This window comes from Solea solea, chromosome 17, assembly GCF_958295425.1.
Source record: "Solea solea chromosome 17, fSolSol10.1, whole genome shotgun sequence".
NCBI lineage: Eukaryota > Metazoa > Chordata > Actinopteri > Pleuronectiformes > Soleidae > Solea > Solea solea.
Window position 1 is genome coordinate 7026242 of NC_081150.1, and position 22763 is coordinate 7049004.

General features: G+C 40.4%; 1 protein-coding gene across 2 annotated transcripts in view; it reads left to right on the forward strand.

Moving 5' to 3' along the window:
* LOC131443332 (1-phosphatidylinositol 4,5-bisphosphate phosphodiesterase beta-4-like) overlaps positions 1 to 22763 on the forward strand; it is a 62836-nt gene that overhangs the window by 12402 nt on the left and 27671 nt on the right. For both annotated transcript variants that reach the window (XM_058612861.1, XM_058612862.1), the window contains exons 3-4: positions 4868 to 4937; positions 19407 to 19504. In XM_058612861.1, the coding sequence (XP_058468844.1) occupies positions 19421 to 19504 (84 nt within the window). In that variant the 5' untranslated portion in view covers positions 4868 to 4937; positions 19407 to 19420. The remainder of the gene's footprint in view (positions 1 to 4867; positions 4938 to 19406; positions 19505 to 22763) is intronic.

The following is a 22763-nucleotide window of genomic DNA, read 5'->3' on the forward strand; positions in this document are numbered from 1 at the left end:
AATACAAATGTGAAACATCTCTATAGATTCATAGTGTGTATGTTCATATAAAAAGCATTTATCCAAAGCTAAATCAATTTCTTTTAATGAATATAGGCTTAAAACATCTCTGCAAGAAAAGTTCCAGAAGTGGTGACCCATTTTTTTCTTTAACCTCATGACCTTTACATTTGAATCAAATTATTCTCCTACATTCTCTTGACAAGAGATAAAGAAAAAGATTTATTTTCCAATCTTCCAATTTCCATCTGAAATGAAGATATGCGATGTTAGAAATAAATGATGATAATCTTTTCATTTTGAGGACTCGCTGTTTCAAGTCTCCGACCACTGAATCAGTGTCCAATCTGGTGACCCTCACTCAATCCTCTGCGGAGTCCTGGTGCTCTGTGGGACACAGCTGCGTGAAAGCCATCAGACAGGGTTTTCTCAGAGTGTTGTTTGATGTCCCTGTCATAGCAGCCCTCAGAAGAGCATTACAGAGGATGTTATCTAACATCAGGGACAAAATGAGCGTTATCTTCTCAATACTCGGCTGTGAGGTGCAAAACAACCAGCAGTGAGTCCCATGGAGAAGTGAGATGAGGAGGCTGTTAGCTGTAGTGCATGTTTACACAACAGCATTTGCTTTATTTGTCAGCTTTAAGTTATTTCACACTTGTTTGTTCAAGCCCATTTTTCCTCATCTGTGTGAGTTAGGGCCGCAATGCTGAATGGAGTATTAAAGGACTAAATTATTCACTAAAAATATTGAATATTAGTTAATTGCTTTTTTATATGGAATACTAATTATAGCTTCTTAAACACAAAGTATGTCATTTCTGTCGCAAGGAAAACAATAATGTAATATAACATAATAATTGATGACTTGTCCTCGGCAGCAGAACAACAAAGCAAAGGGTTGTGAGTTGTCCTGAACCACTAGTGACAAAATTTCAAAAAGACCACACACTTTCTAACTGGTGCTACAGAACACTGATGTTTCACAGGGGGTTTTCCCTTATTGTTATAGCAGAGACAGGTAAAGAGGACAAGGTCATTAAAAGGTGACCGTATTTCTATTCACGGTGTTTTTGTGACCGTGAATAGAAATACATATTTCTATGGATTTGTCAGAAGCGTTTTGGTTCATGAACTACTCAACAACATATATCATTTATATATTGAAATGAAGAAATGTTATGATTTTCTGTTGTATTGAGGGTTCAGAATCAAGACATGAATTGATTATGAAAATAGTCGTTACTTCCAGCCCAAGTGTGAGTGTGTGTAAAGATTTGTGTGTGTATTATTGTTATTTTTAGAAGAAGCTATTTGATAATGTCACTTCCCCTGCTATAATTGTCTTTGTGATACCTGTGGGAGTATGTTTGTTGGCTGCATTAACGGTGCTGTCCTTTAAATCTGCACCCCTGTGTGTTTCCCCTGTAGAGCTGTCACAGGTTGACTGATGATGGTAGAGCCGTTACTGTTTATGCCATTTTAATCCTCTGGCAGGCTGGTTGATAGATTACCAGCCTCTTACCTATTGCCCTAATCAAAGGAATTATTATTGCACCACTGGATGTTACTTAGAATAGCACCTTCCATAAATACACAGACACAAAGGGCAGAGGGAGAGAGAGAACTCAAGTAGCAAAGTGCATCCATCCTTGTTGTTTTGTATTTTGTGTCTGATACCAGCAGTGTGCTTGTTGGGAGTTTCCATAGCAGCAGGGTGTGTTTGTTGCAGGACATTTTGCCGGCGTCTGTGGTCAATGGCTTTATTAGTGGCCAATGGCTGTGCTGCCTCACCACTCTGCATGGAGACTCCATGTCGCATGCCGAGCACAAATTATGGGTCAGTGGCTATATCTGCTCACGTTTGCTGTTTGTTGATGACTAATAAAAGATCCATGATAGATCCAGCAAATGGGAGTTAGTGTGAATAGTGTAGAGTCAACAGTGTGTTGAGGTTAGAGGTGCATTCAATGTAATTTGATTATTTTATTTTATTTATGTAAATTTAAAGAACATACATTTTTATTTATGTTCTTTAGCTTTTTTTGAATATTGTTATTGCAAATTATTTTCGAATATGATGACATTTACTGGCATTTCTGATGTTAAGGGGGGCAGGTCATTTGTGCATGGAGTTTGCCTGTTCTTCCCGTGTGTGGGGGGGTTTTCTCTGGGTACTGTGGTTTCCTCTCACAGTCTGAAAACAAGATTGGACACTCTAAATTGACCATAGGTGAGTGAGTGAATGGTTGTTTGTCTCTATATGTTGGGCCTGGGATGGACTGGCAACCTGTCCATGGTGAAACACGTCTTTCGCCCTACGTCAGGTGGGATTGGCTTCAGCGGCCCGTGACCCTCATGTAAACAATGAATGAATGAATTAATGAAAATGAGGGATTTGGGGGCAGGGGCCTAACTGCCAACGAAATGCTTTCCCATGTTTCAGACTATCATTAATCTCTTGACCTTTAAAAATACACAATTAGTTAACCTCTAAAATTGATTTTATATTTGTTCCATTGACTTTGAAAGAATTAAAGGGATTCCTTATAACATTACAGTGTGAGAAGTCTTTATTAGCTTTCACAAGACCATCTTGGCTGTCTCTCAGTTCAGGCTAAAGATCCTGGGTGACTGAGCTTGTGTTGTGATGGCCCTCAGGCTATGACCTGCCTTAGGGGTTTCCTTTTCTCTGTCTGTGTATCTGGTTTTTATTGTATTCTCACCCATTTGCTCAGCATAGCATAAATACTGATCTCTGAATATCCATTTTTTGGCACAGAGCACTCCCACTGATCTGCTCCCCTGGCTGAAGAGGCCTGTGAACAGCTCTCATCTGGCGAGACCACTTGACATGTAGAATATCACATCCATATAGGCCACCACTGTGGGAGAGACTCATCTACATGAAGAGGAGAGGCAGAGAGAGAGACAGATAGAGGGAGCGAGAGAAAGAAAAAAAACAGATCAATACTGAGTATGTCGATGGTCGATGTTGGAGACCTATTGATTTCTAAATTAGTTATTGTTAGCCTAACAATAAGCTGTTTTTTTATTCTCCGCCATACATTTATTTTTTGTGTTTTCTTTGTTTGCAACCATATAACATTCCACAGCAACATAACATTTGATCTTTTGTGGCTTACATGCGCTACTTATAGAGTAATTTAATTTATGATATTATGTGTAGCCAGATTAGTAAGAGGAGGACTCCTTCTTTGTATTATATAACAGTGTGTGACTGCTCCTTTCAGTGCTCAGTAGTACATTTTTATGTTTACTGTGGTAAGGCCATTTGGCTATTTTTGGTCCATATTTGCTTTATGAACTTCAGTTTTATGGGTCCATGGAAGATTTAGATAGTTGAGCACTGCTACAGATGGTTCCTCTAAGAAAGAATCATCGTCTAGGAAATGGCCATACAGGAAGTAATAGGCAGAGGGCTTGCGTAAATAATCAAACAATGGAAATAACAGTGACAGATTTTTCTTTGGATAACATCCTTTGCATACTGTTTTATGGCCTATGTTAGACAAATGTGTGTGTGCGTGTTGAGAGTGGAAGTGTGTCTACTTGAGAGGAGCAGTGGAGAATTATCAGATAGGAGATAGGGGACAACAAGGCGACTAATGAATCGTAAAAAGTTAGGGAAAGCGCCATTATAGTTGAACCTGTTTCTTTGATGGGCCACATGGTTGGTGTAGTGATTAGCACTCTTGCCTTTGCAGCAAGAAGAACCAGATTTGTAACCTGGTTCTGCATGGAGTTTGCATGTTCTCCCCGTGCATGTGTGGGTTTCTCCTGGTTCTCTGGTTTACTCTCACAGTCAAAACACAGGCAGATTTGGAGATTAGGCAAATTGGACACTAAATTGACTGTTTGTTTGAGAGTGGATGGTTGTTTGTCTGTATGTGGCCCTGTGATGGACTGGTGACCTGTCCATGTCAGCTGGGATTTATCACCAGCGACCCCCACGACCCTCATGTGGAGGATAAAGTGGTGGAAGATGGATGGATGTTTCTTCAATGTGGAAACGTGTTTTCTTTCACACATTGTATCACATTCGTTAAACTTGGATAATTCCAGACGTAAATAAAATCTGCAGAATGTTCGCTTTTGTCACTTAGATTATTGAAATATATCCTGGACTGTCTTTGCTTATCCGGCAAAGTTTATCTTCCGTTGTGCTTGTATATAGAATTCATTACTGCCACAGTTCCTGTCCTGCACCAGCCAGAGCAAGATGGAGCTGTGATGATGAGGTGACGAGAGACACAAACCGAACACGCTCATTGCTAAGTACAGGAAATGTTGAGGAATTTGTCTTGTCTGTGGTGTGGACATAAGGATATAAGATGGCTTGCCAAGATGTGGATTATCTTGATTCCCATCTATAGTTTCTTCCCCCATTGTTCAGCTTCACTTTTGTATATCCTTTTTTGTATTTTACATTTACATTGTATGCTTTTAGCAGACGCCGTTATCCTCCACTCAAAAAGCTACAGAGGAGGAGATGAGGACGGAGGTGCTGTTTGTCTTATTTGCCAGCTCATTACCACCAGGGTAGAAGCTTCCTATTAACAGTTTATATAGCAGAAGCCAGAGGAATGATTAAAAATTTGCCAAAAAAGGACGAGGGTGGTGTGTGTAATTACACCCCAGAGTGCCGTGCGTGCACAAGCTTGTGTCTGTTTGCATGTGCATTAATGTGTCAGAGTCTTCCCTGAAGGCTACACACATAGTCATAATATTACTGTTTGTGTACACGATAAGGCTGAATAATGAAATTAGCTGAACATGTGATGTCTGCAAATTACACCTCACAAATGTATTCATGTCCTTCTTTTCCTTTACAAATCTCTTTCAGAGTGGTGCACTGCTGCTGTCCTCCGGTATTTCCCCTCCCCTCAGTGACCTGTTCCTCTCTCTGTCACCTGGTAAGTACACACACATTCACCTCCCACACACTGTATACAGTATACAGTAGTAATTGTGAGAGAAACTTTCAATCGTCAGCCAACTTCTAGTTTAATTACTCACATATTCTTATAACCAGACCTGGTGTTCAAAATAAACAGCCATAACTTACGATAAGACACAAACTAGGTGACTTTCAAAGTTCTCTTCCTAGATACCAAGGTGTCAGGCATCTGGACTGGATACACTATCTCAAGGCTTACTAACTATATGTATCGGACCTGGCACGCTGCTCGCCAGAATTTGTGATGATGCATTACTGTTCAGATGTCAGGCATTGTCTCAGTTATCCTCAGATCTGAGCTGTCTTCAATAAAGTCGTACAACTTAACTCATCACTGACTCCAGAGGTTACATCATAGGTCATCTCACGTGATCTTCAAAAATCTCCATAACAGTAATAAACTTAATATGGTAGGCATACAGTTTTCCTCCTTTAACAGATGTATGATGGGAAATCCAACCTAAGAATACTGACATAGCTCAATGACACAACAATTTTTAGCTGAATTTCCTTTTTTTTCTACTTTCAACATTGTGGAGAGTACTGTATACCTAAATGATCACCGGGCAGCATTTCCGTGACACCACGTGATCATTTTTGCCACGCAAAAGACATCAGTTGTCATCTCACTACAATGCATTGTTGACCTATTGCAGATCAATCCAGTAAAACTCCCTGAATATTAGTCTATGCTTTTATGATGAGGGACAAAGCACAAGTACAGCGTGTCTTATGTAGAAGTAATAACAGCTTGTCAAAGTCTTCAGTGGGAGCACTTCACTAAAAATTGCTTTTTGTGTCAGAGAAATATTGGTTTGATCTTGTTGTACATGCGTATCCACATTTAAAATAAGAATCCTCTGAGGCAGCTCTTTGAAGTGAAAAACAACACCATAAGAATTGAACTGCTGATGCTTTCTGTCATTTTTGGGGAAATAATACAAATGTATTCAGTTTGCAATAGAACAGCACAACCTTACATTTTTAAAGGTAAACTTTGTTGTGCAGAGTTTCTATATTGATTTACCTTTTTTTAATTGAGGAAAGATCCGTCCGTCCATGTAAGATTTAGTGAGTGCTGCTTGCACGTATCCAGGGCAAGCGGCAAACACAAACCAGCTCTAATGTATAATTCCAGGCTATCTGTTATCGCCAATTACAGGGCTTGTTTACTAGAATTGAGGGACTTGGTGGATCTGTTTTTATGGGTGTGTGTGTGTGTGTGTGGCCAGGGCTTTTAATGATGGGGGTAGATGGTCTCTGTTAAGAGATGTGTGCTCTCTGGTGAGGCCTGAGGGCGTAGTTGGGCTGGGTGGGCTACTGAGTCGCTCTGCCTCTATAAATACACACTGGGATCCCATTCAGAGGCTGAAATGTGTGTATGTATGTGTATGGTGTTTGTGTGTGTGCGTCTACATGACGCCATTGCAGCCAGGCGAGCTGGAGGCTATTACTGGCCGGAGGGTTGCTATGGAGACCAGTGGTGTCAGAGAGAGGAGCAACATCTGTGGAGTGTGTGTTTGTCAAGACAGCTTTTCCTCTCTCTGCCTCTGTTTTCTGTTTTTCTGTCAGTGCGGTGGTCTGAAACCCACAGCGTGGGACAGATGAACTCAGGTGTGAATTTAAAAGAGTCTGGTAAAAATAACAAAAAACAGGCACTCATCATAGTGTCTTCAAAATTGGTAAACAAGGTTCTTGACTGTGGAGCTGATTTTAAAAGCTGTGATTTCTTGGACAGCAGTTCCCTCCCTCTGCTCAATCATGATCCTGTGTGAGCTCAGGCTGGGTCCACGAGCTGGGACTCAGGAACTCTCTTTGCGCATTTGTGCCAGTGGAAAGCTCAGATTCTGGGGAACCACTTAACCTCTGCCCCCTCCTGCTACCTCTTTCCACAGCTTCCCTCTGTATATGGTCATGTTCTATTTCCACAGCTCCTTTGTCCTGGCTGCTTTATCGGCAGCTCAGCGGGACACAAAGTCTCTTTTAATAGGTACTTATTTGGGCAATGGGAGAAATCCCATATTTCTTCAGTAATCCCTCCTCCCTCTCCCTGCCCTCATGCTGTCCACTTCTCCCTGTCTCAAGCTCTTAAGCAATTGTTTATTACCCATTTCTCATGCTGGGTTATCCCTCATTTTTCTGGTCCCCCTCTGAGGTGGACAGCTGTATGGAGAGTGGGTGTATGCTCCATCTCTGGCTAACATTTCAGATGTGACAGTGCACACTCTGAATGGAGTTTCTTCTTGAGTGTTGTTAATTTGGGACATTTGAATCCTCTAAGGCATTGACCCAAGCTCAGTCTTGTGTTGTTTTGTAGTAGCCAGTACTTGGTGTCTCTTCAAGCACTTCACATTATAGGTCAACCACACTATGTTAGTATCTTTGACCATGTTTGGGCAAACCTGCCCCAGAAGAGCCCTGAGTATGGTATTTGTAGCTGGGTAAACCAAACCTTTAACCTCCTAATCTGGTATAAATGAGACTGTCATAAACACAGGAGCACAGAACAGCATAGAATATGTGATGTAATAAAGTCATTTTGAGTTAATTTGGTATTTTTCTTTGTGCTGGCGTAACACTGCACAGGCCAGTTGCCAAACTTCCATGTCTGCATTAACACAAATTTACAAGTTGTCATGTAGCTGCCTTCACTGCCTCTAAGTGAAACACCATTCATTTACATCATGATTTGGCTAAGCCTTGAGTTACATTCTGGCTGTGTGCACGCATGCCTTTTTTAGAATATTATTATAAAATGGAATAAGTGCAAATGGCTTCTTCTCTATTAACCAACTGATTCTTTTATGGGCTGCCTGAGCAGAGAATGATGCTGTCTCTTGAAAATGTAAACTGCTTTATGAATTGAAGTCTCTCTAATACTGTGATGTTTCTATTATTAACCCGAGACAGATACTATCACCTCTTGAAAGTTGGTCTTTTCCATATTCCATTTGTTCACTTCAGCCACACACATTAATCACTGAGCAGAGATTTAGGGATATATTTTTAGGCACATTTCCCTATGCAGCTGTTTCAAACACCATTGGAATACGGATTTTGTAAACAATTTAAAGGTGTTTGCCTGAAGCCAGGGTAATGTATTGATTAAACAAATTAATAAATTGATAAATAAAATGTATTGCATATTTTAGTTGATTGGTAAAATAATGCACACTTATCTGTGTTTCCATTAACTGCTGTGAGGCAAATAATGGGAGTAAAAGTCTTATGATTTCTCATTATTGTCTTTTTTTTTTACCACTAAATTGTTTTTTATAGCACTCATTCTCATCTTTCTTTTATCGATGATTTCTACCTCCCTTAAGCGTTAAAAATTGTAAGCAATATTTCAAGACTTTTTTTGAATTGCCTGCATTGCCATTTGTGTGTGAATTTGAAATTCATGCATAAAATCAGACTGATGAAGACACACCAACTGTTATAGAGCTGTGCCCCAGCACACTTAACCCATCACCAGGGATAGGTTAAGTGTGTTAAGCCTGGATGCTCTACCTCATTACACTTGGGAAACCCTCTGACTAAGTGCCAGTGCTCTCTCTCTCTCTCTCTCTCTCTCTCTCCCTCTCCCTCTCTCCTCTCTCTCTCTCTCTCTCTCTCTCTCTCTCTCTCTCTCTCTCTCTCTCACACACACATTCTATCCTTGTTTGTAAAAACACCTTAATTATCACAACTAATTGCCTACCCATACTCGTGACCTTGACTAAAAATAGGTCAAACCTGTGTCTTAAATCAGGTCTTTAACTGAAGTTGTGAAAACCAAACAAAATATCATTAATTTCCTAAAGCATTCTCGTTCCATTTGGTCTAAAATTCAAAATGATTTTCACAAAGACAGTACAAGTGTACACACTAACTCAAACATGCACTGCTCTAAATACCTCTGATTGAGTTTCCCGATAACCCAGGGACAGTCCTCACCCCTCTCTCACCTCCCTCCCTCCTCTCGCTCCCTCTGAGGGGCCTGAGTATTCCCTCTGTGAGTCGTCGAGGACAGTCATTGGCCCTTGGGTCAACACAAAGACTTTCTCTGATGAAATAGTCATTTACAAGGAGGATGCTTTGTCCATTAGGCCATGTGTTACGTTCTTTGTGTAACACAGTTTGGCAGCGGTTGTGAGCGGATGACTATATATAGCTCTTATATAACACTTTGAGTATGTACGTACATGTGTGTGTCCCAGTATGGGTGTGTGTGTGTTTTACAAACTCATTTTCATCTGCTGCTGGCAAATGACCTGACAACATGTTGTGTTTGCACATGAGGGAGATCCTCAAAGTGGTAGAGTTCAGTTTAGTGCTGCACATAAAGCAAGTTTCGGATTGATAGGTTGAAAGAGAATTGTTGTTTCGGGGCAGCAGTGGTTAATGTAATTGGAGAAGCACAAAACATGTCCACATTGATTTGCTGAGCATTAAGACAGAAAGGGGATTCAAGGCCATTTGCGTCTTATTCAATGCCAAGAAAGAATATAAAAAGCTGGACATCTGCCGTTGTTTTTCTGTGTCATGTTCAGGCTGTACTGTATCGCTCCAGTATGATGTAACGCTATTTTCACATTAAACAGAGTCATTGCTGTTTAGCCTGTACACCCTGGGATGGATGGGAAACAGAAGCAGGATCATGGGTTACCATCCCAAATCTACTGTGGCACACTGAAGTGCACTGGCACCATTTTGGTGGAAACACAGCTAGATAACAGTCGCTTTCCATCCTTGGCTCAAATCAATTATGTAACCTGGGACCAAGGAGCTTGAGCGAGCGAGCGAGCGGGGTGATCCTCAACTATAAAAGGCATGAAAGAAGAGGTTAGAAGAGGGTCAGCTGGAGAAAAGACATTCTTCCATTCAACAGCACATTCCCACCAACCACACAGTCTTAGAGAAACAAATGCAGATTACACCAGTTTTAAGCGTACAGCCCAAGAAAAGCTTGTATTATGCCAACAGATATTTCTCCTCCATAAACTTGTCTAACAGTTACATTATAATTCTGCAGAGAGAGATGACTGAAGACATCAGTATGGGATCTGAAACTTCCGTTAAGTGACATGTAAATGAAATAAAAGACTTGTATAATGCTGGCATGTTTTGTGAGAAGATTATACACTGTATCTTGTAGGGTTGGGTTAGAATTCATTCATTCAGTCAATTATTTCTTTTAAAATTATGATTACTATACTGCTTCATCAAAAACAATGTTGGCCAATATGGGCAGTGTCTTAAGAAAACACCTCTCATGTAAGTCAAACACTCATTACCTGCAGTTTTACTGTGTCTGGGAGCTCTCTCAGTTTGCCACAGTTCCACTGGAACATTAGTTTTGTGCCTTGCTAGGGCATTTCCATGGTTTTGCTAATTTCCGAGTTTTGACGAGTCATAGGACGGAAACAAACTAGTCAGAGAGCAGAAGTCTCAAGTTAATTTACAATAAACCTAAGAAGTGCCCTCGGATACATCAGTGCGGCAACCTACTCGTGTTTGAATGACGTCTGTGTATTTCCACAAGCATTTTGCCCCCAATTCGGTCTCAACGTTCAAAATGTCTTTTGCATAACCTGCAAGTAAACACACCATTCAAGGTTAATACCTTTCCAGTTGTTAACTTGAGGAGGAGTAAAGAGTGCTAATGAAAGCAAACGTTGGGCTGACATACAGACTGAAACACGTATGAGGACAAATAACACAGGCATGTGCATCTATGTACACACACGCACACTGCTGGAGGGACCAGAGAAACAAATTCAGGTGTATTTATCCACTTAGCTTATCCTTTCCTTTCTCATTTCACTCCTTTTGTGTAGTCAAGCACGTCCCACAAGTTAAGCATTGAGCAGAGTGATAGTGAGAGATCTCACACATGTCATACACAGGAGCACACGCACACAGGATGTCCATCCTTGTTCAGGTGAGTACATGTTTACTTAGCGATCACTGTCCCCTTTACACCACCCTTCTGAAGTGACTAATAAAAAGTGAAACCAGATGCAGCTCAGAGCTCAGAGAACACGTACGCCTTGCTAAGGACCTTCATTCAATTAAAGGCTACTTTCTACTTTTTTAATAGAGATCCAGATGGAGTACTGTATAATGTATATGTGCAGCCAACCTTAGGCAAACAGAAACCCCTAATGCTAACTGGATTCTGTTTAATGGAGCAGACTTTAATCTAATTCATGTTGATGTAATTGATCAATGCTGCCACCACCAGATTGCTACAGTCTATCTGTGATCTTGCATCAATGTCTCCTCAGAGCAGAAACCTGTGAGTCCTATTTTATTTGTAGACACATTATGTGAACTTGTTCAGTATGGACTGGATCAGTACCAAAGCTCTGAAAAATACTACTTTTATAAAACTTTTAATTTTAATCAGTGTAGAAAAGTAATGCTCCACTAAAGGGTACTTTCCAAACAGGACTGTGTTGGCTTATTGCTCACATTTTGTGCAGCTATGACAAGTTTTTTAGTTTATAATTTGTTCAAATACAAATACATAAAATACAATTCTCTCATAATACTCTATTTTATTCTAGCTCATTTAGTTTACTGTGTCCTGTCTCAATGAGTTGGATCCATCTGATCCCTGTGTTTCTCCACATTTCCTCACTTTGCTCATATCCTTTTTAACCCCCTGCTCAGTTCTGGAACCTTGCGGGTGTGGATTTGGGTGAATGTGCATATAAACATCAAGGGAAGAATAGTTTTTTATAGTAAGCCGTGCGCGCTTTGGCAAGTGCAACTGGAAAAGATATAACGATAGATAACCATGATATCTAAGTACGCAGCCAAATTTTCAGAACTTCAGATGAACGGTCTCAGTAAAAAAACTGAACGTGTTTGTGGAGCAGCTTAATGCGGAACCAGCTGCTGTGCATAACAGCCTATGACACACACCACTGAGCTGTGAAGAAAGGCTAAACTTGAACTCGGTATAACAACCTTCCCCTGCCCGACCTGTTATTAAATGCACTTGAGGACTGCTTTTCATTTGTGTTTGGCACCACCTGCTGCAGTAAGCAGTTCCATTCAAAATGGACTCCTGTTTCAGACTTGGTTCTGATACAGCAGCACCATCGTCACTATCATGTGACATCAGTCACCTTGTCAAAAAGAAGCATTTCCAACCGTCACATTGGAGAGGTTAGAGTGATTATTATGGCCTTGAAATCATGATAATAAAACGATATTTTCAACAACTGGATTTACTACCCCACAGTTTGACTATATAAGTCTATAAAAATGTTGAAATAAAAAAAAAAGTACATTGTGATAGGATTTTTTTTCCCATCTCGCCCAGCCCTAGGTGAAATTGAGCAGTTGAGGCAGAGAGAGATTTCATACTTTAGCGCTAACAGGCTGTGGCAGGCGGCTCTTAAGTATCTTTTAGTAAGAAATGTGCCCTTGACACTAGGCTGCTGTAAAACAACCACATAGATTTTGTTTCTGCGCTATTGGGCAAAGTCTAGACCCCTGATTTATATCAGTGCAGACATTTGCGTCATCCCTTCCAATTCTGATTGTCTGCCAAAGTGGTCTTTAGTGTTTCACTGTACAGATGCAATTCAATGTCAAGCGAGAAGAGCTATGGATAAATTGAATTTGTGGGAACCAGTAATGAAGCGAGAAATCAAACAAATATTTGTTGTTTTATGTTATGTCATGATTAGTTGATGCAGTAACTTGTCGAAAGCGTCTTAGTTATTATTATTTTTTAAACTGAAATGCAACCTTGTTATATCCCTTTTGTGTGTGCTTTTACCACCTTAGTCTGCTTATTGTGTTGATTATTGTTTTAAAATATAAAAAGGTGATTTGAAACTGTAGGAATGAGAGACATGGTGCAATGGTTTTCGCGTTAATCCTGTTAATCATACTCGCTGTACACGTTTGTACTGCATGTTTTGCTCACTTATTCAATACTACAAAAGCATTGTTATGATGAATGAGCACCTTAGGGGTATGACCTCATGCTTGTAGTGTCAGTTTTTTCTGAATTAAAGTAAACAACCATCTGCCTGAGAGAAGCCATGTGTGGGATCCAAGGTATTGTGTTAGTAGATGGATGTGATAATTGTAAGGTCCTGAAATTCTGTGACTATTTTGCCAAAAAAAATAATAATAAAAGAGAGCATTGATTTAAGTTGTTTCTTTTCAACACTCAAATATGCGTTTGTGTTCTGTGAGAGATAAATAGTGTTAATAAAGCTACATTTCCAAAGGAAATTGTTTTGCAGAGAGTCAGTGTAGGTGAGCTGGTGGATTTGAGTGTCCTAAGATGGCTTCAGCCTCAAGGGCTGCTCTGACCCTAATAGTGGCAGAGGAAGATTGATGGCATTGTTGAAGTAAAGGCACATTAAGAAACGGTGCCGGGGCTCTGCACAGGGAACCTTTTAATATCTGTCATTCTGTGCCCTCCAGCAGACCTGCATACATAGATGTTGTGTGAACCAAAACACTGTTTCATTTCTATCTCTGTACCAGACCATTTTATAATCCACTGTAAGTCAAAAGTTTAGACACGCCTTCACTTCCACACTCCTGTCGGCAGAAAGACAAGGTAAATATCCTAGACAAACAGAGAGGTGGACATGGTGGTGATACTTTGTCATTTGTATAGTTTAGATTAGAGGCCCAGATGCTGTGACTGCATGAACTGCTGGGTGAAGAATAAGGATCACGCTACTGTCATAGCAGACATTAGTCTTGTAGCTTGTTTGACTTTGGTGTGGAGCAGTAGTTGAAAAGTATTATGCCTTGCAGTGTGTGCAAAGTATGTACACAGAGAATGTCGCTGTGTACATACACCTGTGACACTCCTGAGCTCCTGCTATTCAAAGCATGTGAATGCAGCCAGAGTGGATACACATATCATTTATTCTTCAATATTTTGTTTGTCTAAGTGTCTTCAGAGATTCATTACCATCTCAGGATTCACTCAAACAGGTTTAAAATGTGTCTGTGCTGTGTCAGTGCGACTGTCATCCTGTACTCTGCATGTAACCAAGTGGGGTTCAATCAGTAGCATTGAAAACAGTTGTGCATTATTAAGTCTCAGGAGTGTGGGAGGTTTGGGTGTGTGAAATAGTAAAGAAATATGTCATTTTAAAAATATCATTTAATCAAGAGTGTGTGAGATATAGAATTTACTTTAACCAGAAACACAGACACCCTTAAACAAATCCTTTCTGGTTATTGTGTGCTGTTTAAATATTTTGTGTATACAGCTCTCCCTGCACTGACCAGAGCAGGTGGTATGTTCCAGCTGGTGAAGCTGACAAGGTAAAATGCCCGCAGCCACTGATCAGTAGGAGAAGGTACTAGATTTGCGGTGTGAGTTTTCCTTCAGCTTTATGTTGCTCCTTGTGGCTGTTTCATCAGTATTTTGAACATAAACACTAACTTTCTTTCTTTGACACTATGTGGCTTCTGCAGATTTGAGAAGTTCAACAAATACAGATTGTTTTGAATGGTTTTAAGTAGTGATGGTGAGATGAAGCCTCATGAGGCATTGAACCAATTGGTTTGAGAAAGGGTTCATTTCTCGAAGCTTCATGTGCACACGAAACCACCTACTGGCCAAGTGTATAATCACAGGCAGCTGTATCTGAACCACATAATGTGTGATGAATTGAATTTTTGTCTGTTAGAAATGACTATGAATTACAAAAAATGTACATTTCTGTACATATGTGTTTAATACATTTTTTGAATGTATTCTGTGTGTGTAAATCTTCCCAAAATGGTAATATCATAATATGGCAGGTTGTGCAATGTTTTTCTGAAAATGGCATGGGCGTAATCAGGCAGAGGACAGTGAAAGTGCTTATGGAACTAGGAAAAGGGCACAGATTATGCTTGTGTAACTTGGACAATGTTGAGCCTCGCTGGCTCCATCCTATATCACCTATCCTACTCTCCTCACTCTCCTAAATCTCTCTCTCTCCCTAAACTCTCCAAACTATCTCCAAACTATATAAACGCTATCCAAACTATCCAAACTCTATTCAAACTCTCAACTGACCGCAACTCTCCTTCAAAAACAGACATTTTGAATGGAGCCTGAGGGGTCTATATAGCTGTAAAACCTCGCGCAAAATCTGAACCACTTCACGAAGCAATCACGTGGTACAGCCGGGCAGCGAGGCTTCGGACGTCATCATTTTTGGCTCCTCCCCTGAATGAAGCAAGCCTCGATACGCGCATCGCGGAAACGCCCCCTCCCCTACTCGGCACACGCTTCGAAGCCTCGATACGGAACGTCACATCACTAGTTTTAAGTAACTTGGATGCTTTTCTCAGCAGAGGTGTTGTGTATATTTGAGAATGTTTGTGTATATTTTGTCTATTTCCTTGGCCTTTAAGGATATAAACTGGAACAGTGCACCACTTCATCTAAATAGCAAAGCTCTACTCGTATTTAACATGGAACTAAATGTATGAAAATGTGAGTTTTAGGGCAGAGGGCCTCTAATCCACACACCCTCACAATTACAGAAGAAGAGTTGCATTCTTATGGCAATTAGAAATGATACCTTTCACCTGGCTTCAGCTGCTCGTTAATGCCATGGAAACAGCAGGTGTTTCCCAGTGTTTGGTTACCAGATGGCAGCTCTTCCTAACTCCCAGGAGGGAAAGGAAATGTAGATTTATGAAACTGCACTGGAGAACTTTCATGACTTGCATGAAGCAGAATGTGTTTGAGCAGCACTGAATTTGGAGTGAAAATAAACCCATTCCATCTTCTCTCAAAATGGCCAGGTGAGACAATTCAATAATTTAACTTAGTCTTACATTAATGTCTTGTTGATTAGAGACAAGAAAATAGTTTTTAGTATTTTTCATAGTAATGAACTTAAAGAATGTTACAGTAGCTGTAATGGTGGGCTGAGTATTGTGTTACAGTATTGTTTACTAACTAGCAGAGATGTTAACTTAGCCTAAACTCCACTTAAATGTGAATAAATGTAATGTATGCTCACTGTTTTGTCTCTGCTTAGCAAAGAGGTGTGAGAATAAATGGCCTTGTATTAATTGTCATTGGCCTCTTCCTCCTTCCCTGTCGTAATATTCCACTTGTCAGGTTGTACAGTTAAGGTCCTGAACACAAACAAAGCAAATGCACAGCCTAGTTCAGCCTCGACCCAAGACACAACTTAAGTTTGGTTTTACTGGACATACATGGTGAGAGTATTAACATTTTTGCAGAGTTGCCAAATGAAGACTGTCATATACATTACCTTTTATGTTTTGCACTAACTCTTTGACATTGACTTTGTCACTGAGGGCAGAAACAATATCCCCCCTGTACTGCTGAGGCGATAAAGGGAGACAGCAAAAACATAATGAATAAAGGAAGTAAAGTACTTGTAGTGTTTGTGTTTCTCTTTCGTTTTACCTCTTTTCAGTTGAGGTGCAATTCTTACGACTCAGGATAATTTTAATTCTTGACCTTTCTCATATAAAACACTCTTGCCACTGTCAAGGTAATACTTTCAGTAATAAACACTGCACTGCTGGTTCTTTATATGTCCATTTTTCATATTTTTCACTGAGCACATTTTAGAGTGCAGCCACAGTCTGACCTGCTGGTCACTAGCTCCATTGCTGCAATCAGGGTCAAGGACCTCAAAAGGCATCATGATGATGAAGAAAGAGATAGAAAATATCAGCGATGTTGATGAGGGAGGAGCAAGAATTGCTTCCTTTTAAACTGCAGGCCACTACTGCCCACATTTGAATTCACATTTCTCTCAAGTTATTTAGTTATTTGAAAATGTTACCTTTAGAGAAAGGTGTTATAATAAAAATATGGTTTCTAGTGGGTCAAGTATTGCAGGAAAACATGATGTTTTGCTGGTGTCGCTTGATTAGACTGAGCAGCAAAATGTGTTGTGTGTTTTTAATGTTGAAGCTTGTTGCTTCATACGTTGTCTGGGATTATTCACTGAAGAATAACTATGCTTATTAGGCACATGCACATCAATGTGCTTCACTCTTGTTCACTAGTGTCCATATGAGTGTGTCCCCAGTCAACCCCTCCACCACTGGCTGACTGATGTAGCCTAATTTTAGTTTATGAGGTGTGGGACCGCTGGGTGTTACACTAGCTGCCATTTTAGATGAGGAGGCTGGGAACAGTGCGCCGCACGAGGCTCCTATCTACAATAATTATCTCATTGTCAGGGGTTGGACAGGGGGCTCGGACCTCACCCACTTCCTTCAGTTTCCCTCGGCTCCTTTACATGCACACTCGTACGTCCAGGAGCTCAGAGGCCCAGTGTGTGTGCTGGCATGGCCTTACAGAAGCTCAGTGTGCCGTGCTGCCATTGGACAGATTTCATCCCGCTGAGGAAAATGTTATCTAATGCATATTGTCGAGAGTGACAAGATCTAGGCTAACATCAGACAGGACAGCACAACCCAATTAGTCCAAATTAGATGTGTAATTTGTCCTATCTGAATAGATTTTAATCCAGTTTTAGGAATATTTAACATTTTGATTTGTTTATTGCTGAGAAATGTGGACAGGGAGCAGCCTGTTTACACTGGTCTGTGTTATGGCCAACTGCCAGCTCTCAATTCTTAATCTCCACAGCAAGTGTGCATGTGTGTTTTCATTCCCGTGACAGGATGTGTGTCTGTTATGGTCCCCTGGTATGATATCACAGATGTTTATGGGCTGACTTTGATGGAGTTGGCCCTTTTTTTTTTTTTGCTCATTACTGGATGTACTGACCTGGCTGCTGCATCTTTTGTTGGATCACACGTTTGTGTTGGCATATAAAATAAGATAATCTCTACAGCAAATAAATGGACAAATTGTATGTTCTCAAAATGTTGCGATGTGTCCACCCACTGCTTCAAGAGTACCGTAATTGTATCTAAAAATAAACCTGCATGCTGGTGTGAGATTAGCTCCTGATAGTTGCCGTGTAATTGTGTGGCCTTTTCTGAATTACTGTGTGATTCATAGCAGCCCACAGACATCTCCAAACCTTTGCTGCAGTCTGTGCTTGTCATGTTGGGCATGAAGTATGTTCCTCCCAGCCAGCCGTTTTCTGCAGCCTCTTATGTCTCTGGTCAGTGTTCCCCATGTCAAAAGCAGGCATCCCCCCCTCCTTCTGAACCTCCCCAGCCTCTCCAGTCACACACAGCTGTTTTACTCATCCATCTCCTCCTGCCCACCACTGTTCTGTTTTCTCTCCACACCTCTCCTGTCACTTTCTGCTCATTTCATCTCTCCAGCCAATGCCAACCATTTGAGATCCTCTTCATACCGTCTTTACGTTTGCTCCGCCTTTCTCTAGCACCTCTTTCTTTCCTTCTTTCTTTCTTTTCCCATATACATATTTTTAGAGATAAAATGACAGCAATTTTTTTTTTTCTCAGTGTGGTTTGTCATTGTTATACTCCATCCTAATACTGTAAGTGAAAATATCACCTAATTACTATTGAATTACACCTCGGCGTATTCCCATAATGACTTAATACTGGCTGAGCAATTAGACTATACATAGCATGTCATGTTCTCCAGTGCGCTTTTCCTTAGTTTCGCATGACACATTTGAGGCTGACGTAATAGGAGCCTATATTTGGATAGTGTCATCAACAATATTACAGTCCCACCCCCCCTTCCACCCCCGGACTTACGTGATATTACACATGCAGGTGTTAGTGTGTGAGATAAAAAAAGTAGACATGAAAAACTCTGTGATACTTGACTCAGCTGTCAGTGGAGCTCAACCTCTGTTGTTCAGATCCATCCTGTGGTTTTTCTGTGATGAAAGTAGGGCAACTGTCTTTCAGCCTGCCTTGTTGTATATGTGTTATTGCTGTATTACAGTAAATCTGGCATTTCCTGCATCTTTCACTGTCTTTGGTCCCATTTGAACTTTTTCTGTGAGTGTCACACTGACTAAAATTGAAGTATATAGAACATTAAAATAGATAGAATTTGCAAGCATTTGTGTCATGTCAGTCTCTAGACCTAATGAACAATTTCCCAATCTGGCGTGTCATCTCCATCACCATTTTACATTCCATTGCTAGTTTTTTCCTCCTCTCTTAATTTTACCAGCTGAAGACCAAATGTGTCTCAGCAAGGTTAATGGAAAATGTCTCATTTAATACCCTTGTCCCTTACTGAAATATTAATACAGTGAACCTCATACAGTCGGCCGAATGAAAAAAAAAAAAACCGAATCACTGTTACGTTGTTCTCTTTCTTTCTTAAGAATTCAGCAATCCTTTTTTGTTTATAGGTAAATATTTATTTATATTTATAGAAATGTAGTTTATATCACACAAGAGGATAGCTGGTATATGTATGTGTGTTGTGGGACTTTTTGTTTTTTTACTAAATTCTTTATCTCTGTCTCTTTCTCTCCCTTTTTTTCACCCTCAGGTTTGTGAGCAGCCATGACAAAGTCCTATGAATTCAACTGGCAGAGGCACCTGCCTGAGTTCATGCAGGATGGAGTGTCATTCGACAGGTTTGATGAGGTAAGAATGCCACATTTCTCATGTTCTTATAAGCATTTTGAAACCCCTTTATGCCAGGTTTATGCCAGGGGTTGAACTGTTATATAAATAAAATATCTAATTGCAATTTTTAATTCAATTGTCAGTTAACTGTTAACATACATTTAAAACAAGACAGAGCATTATCACATGAGGTACCATCAAAATATTGACTTCTCTGCTATAGGCAGGGGTGAGACAACATTTAGTGGTTATTAGCATTTTTTAATTGACATTGAAATATTGAACAATTAAATCCAAATCTGAATTGTTCAGCCCTACTTGATGACAGCTTTGAGATGTCACCGATGACATTTCTGATGCAGTAACGATACATTTACTATCATGAGAGAATGAATGATTAGCTCGCGTTGTCAGCTTGTCAATAACACTGTTGATGCTGATATAGGTTTTTTTGTCCTACTTTCATCCCTCACCTTAATGACCATCCCCAGGCCAATCATTAGTTTGTGCACACGCACACACACACACACATGTAATGGAGAAAAGGCGTCTTCTTAATAACCTGCCACATGACCGGAGCTCCAGCTGTAGGCAGCCCCCATTCATCAGCCTCATTAAGATGTTTCACTGTGGCGACTGCTTGTCTGCTGCTCATCCACTGAGCGTTTTGACCATCACACTGCAAAGACCATCTGTGTGCAGTCTTGGTTAACTCTATCAAAAACACTAAATGTCTGTCTCACTCTGTGTGTCCACCCCCTTGCATCTTTTTGTCCTGGACATTGAGATAAGGTATTTGCCGTGCTAAGGGAAAGCATTTTAGACTCTACACACAGATTTACACAAACCCTTACACACATCAGGAAATCCCCTCAGTCCTACTTTGTTCACATTGGCTTCAGAAAGGAGAGGAGCATCCTTCCTAGGCAAAAAAAGAAAACTTGAAACAGTGGAGGGAAAAGCAGAATTGAATCCAGAGCCACGTCAAAGTGGGTGTTGAAACTGGGACACCATACTTTTGAAGAAAGTCCTTGGTGTATCTGCTGTGAAAGTGAGCCAGGAATTGGACAGGACATGGTCTGGACTGGTCTAGCCTGGCTCACTGGATGTAGGCTGCGGGTTTAAGTGTGCCACTGGTAACATGTCTCAGGTGGCCTTCTCCTCCCCCTTTCTCTGCTGACCTGTTACCATTTTCAAATTTCCTTTGCCTTCAACCCAAGCTTGCAACCTAAACCCTGAATTTAGACAGAGATTTATTTGCGCAATTGCATACAATATAACACATTGGCGTATTGAATGTGTTTAATTTTGTTATTTACATCATTTAATGATGTGGCTCACCTCCCTTTGTGCACATGTTCCTAAATAAGCTGTGCTGTGTTACAGTGTGTGTTGAGGAGCCATTGTACATCTCCCAACACACATGCTGTGGAGACTCTATAGGTTTAATTATGATCTGACCTGAATGTTAATAAGGTCAATCTGTTCCATTCCCCTTAGAAGTTAAATTACATAATCTACCAGGTCACTACTTTTTTATCATTAATGAATCAGATTTGTAAAACCAGCTAATAGTAATTTGTAAATAGTAAAGGTAAAGTCATTTTTCTCACGTCTTACTTGGCAATTTACTCAAATTAGTAATCACTAAAGGGAATAAGACGAGGGCTATCATCCTCTGTTCAATAACAAACTGTGTTTTTGGGTGTTGTTATTGTGTATTTTTGGGGTTTTTAGCGTTTACTGAGTACAAAAAGCTGTTGCTCAGTTGTTGCAAAAACAAAGCCTGTCGGAGACATCTGTGGTGATTGAAATGACGTATGCCAAGAGTCCACCCACCCATGGGCCTGGATATATGCACACACACACACACACACATTCTAAATACAAATATGGTAAACAGCATGGATTTTTGTTTTCCACAAAACCTCTACTGACGGAACCCCCACTGAGTGACAGATGGTAGAGACAGGTAGTGTGTGTGTGTGTGTGTGTGTGCGTGCGTGCGTGTGCATGGGTGTGAGTGGGGGTTTGTGTGTTACGTTCCTTGTCTCACTGATGGTCAGGTAATCCGGGAGCTATGATTAAGATCTTTGCCGATGGTTTGGTTTCCATGGAGACTAAACCGCCATTTATTGACGGGTGATGACGACAGAGAACTTAAACAGATTGTAAAATGCTCATCACTTCCTTTTTAATAAATTGTGATGCAGCATCATAATTTGTGATCATTGTAAGTACGACACAGGCTATTGATCACCTATGATTTTAAGATTAGTGACTTTGACAAACCAAAACCAGTCATTGATGAGAAAAACTAGCACCGTGAAGTTGACTGAGGCAACATAATGTTATACCTAATACATTTTTCCACTATAAAAAAACTAAAGCAGGCTTTGAGTCATTCACTACTGAGCACCAGTTTGTCAAAAAACAGTTCCTGTTTCCATGAACCAGGCAGGCTGTATGAGTTAAGGTTGTATCATTGTAGAGTTTTAATAAGTGTAAGTTGCTTGGCTCCCTTTAATACATGCTGCAGTAACAGAAACCCATTAACACATATTTACCAACAACACAATCATTTGACTTTTGTAATCCAAATAGTCTGGGCTGTGTGTGTGTGTGTGTGGTTCAAAGTTCATTGAAATTGAGGAAACAAAAGAAGAAAATGAACACACGCGCTGACCTCCACTTCCCCAGGCACTTGGGAAAGAATGTATATAAAGAATGTGGAATGAGAGTTGGACAACCATAACAAGAAGTATTTATCTGTCTGTCTTTGTCCACCAAGAGATGGTCAGGTCTTCAGCTAATTGTTCCTTTGCGTGTGGAAGAACGGAGTGTTCCCATAAACCTTTTATCTTTACAAGAGCCTCCTGTACGTTCTTAACCGTTAGGGCTCATTTGGGACCATTGCTTTCATACAGTCGGCTTCTTCACTGCGTGCAACTGTATCCTCTGTCATACGTAATTCAGATGAGAGCGAGTCGAGCTTTTAACTGCACTTAACGGCGTCTCACTATTTGCTAAATGGAAATAGGATTGTTCTATTGGATTTTGTGGTGGTTTTGAATAGCAGGATGGGACAGTAAAGAGAGCAGCCAAATAACAGTCCTGTTTGTTGCAGTTTGTGTCACAGGCTACATTGTCCTTTAATTAATGACTTGTGTCTGTGTGTGTGATGTTAAGTGGATAAACACACACATGCAGCTTTCATCCACTGGATTAAATTATGTATAACTTGATTTAGTATGTTCTGTTTTAACACATAATATTG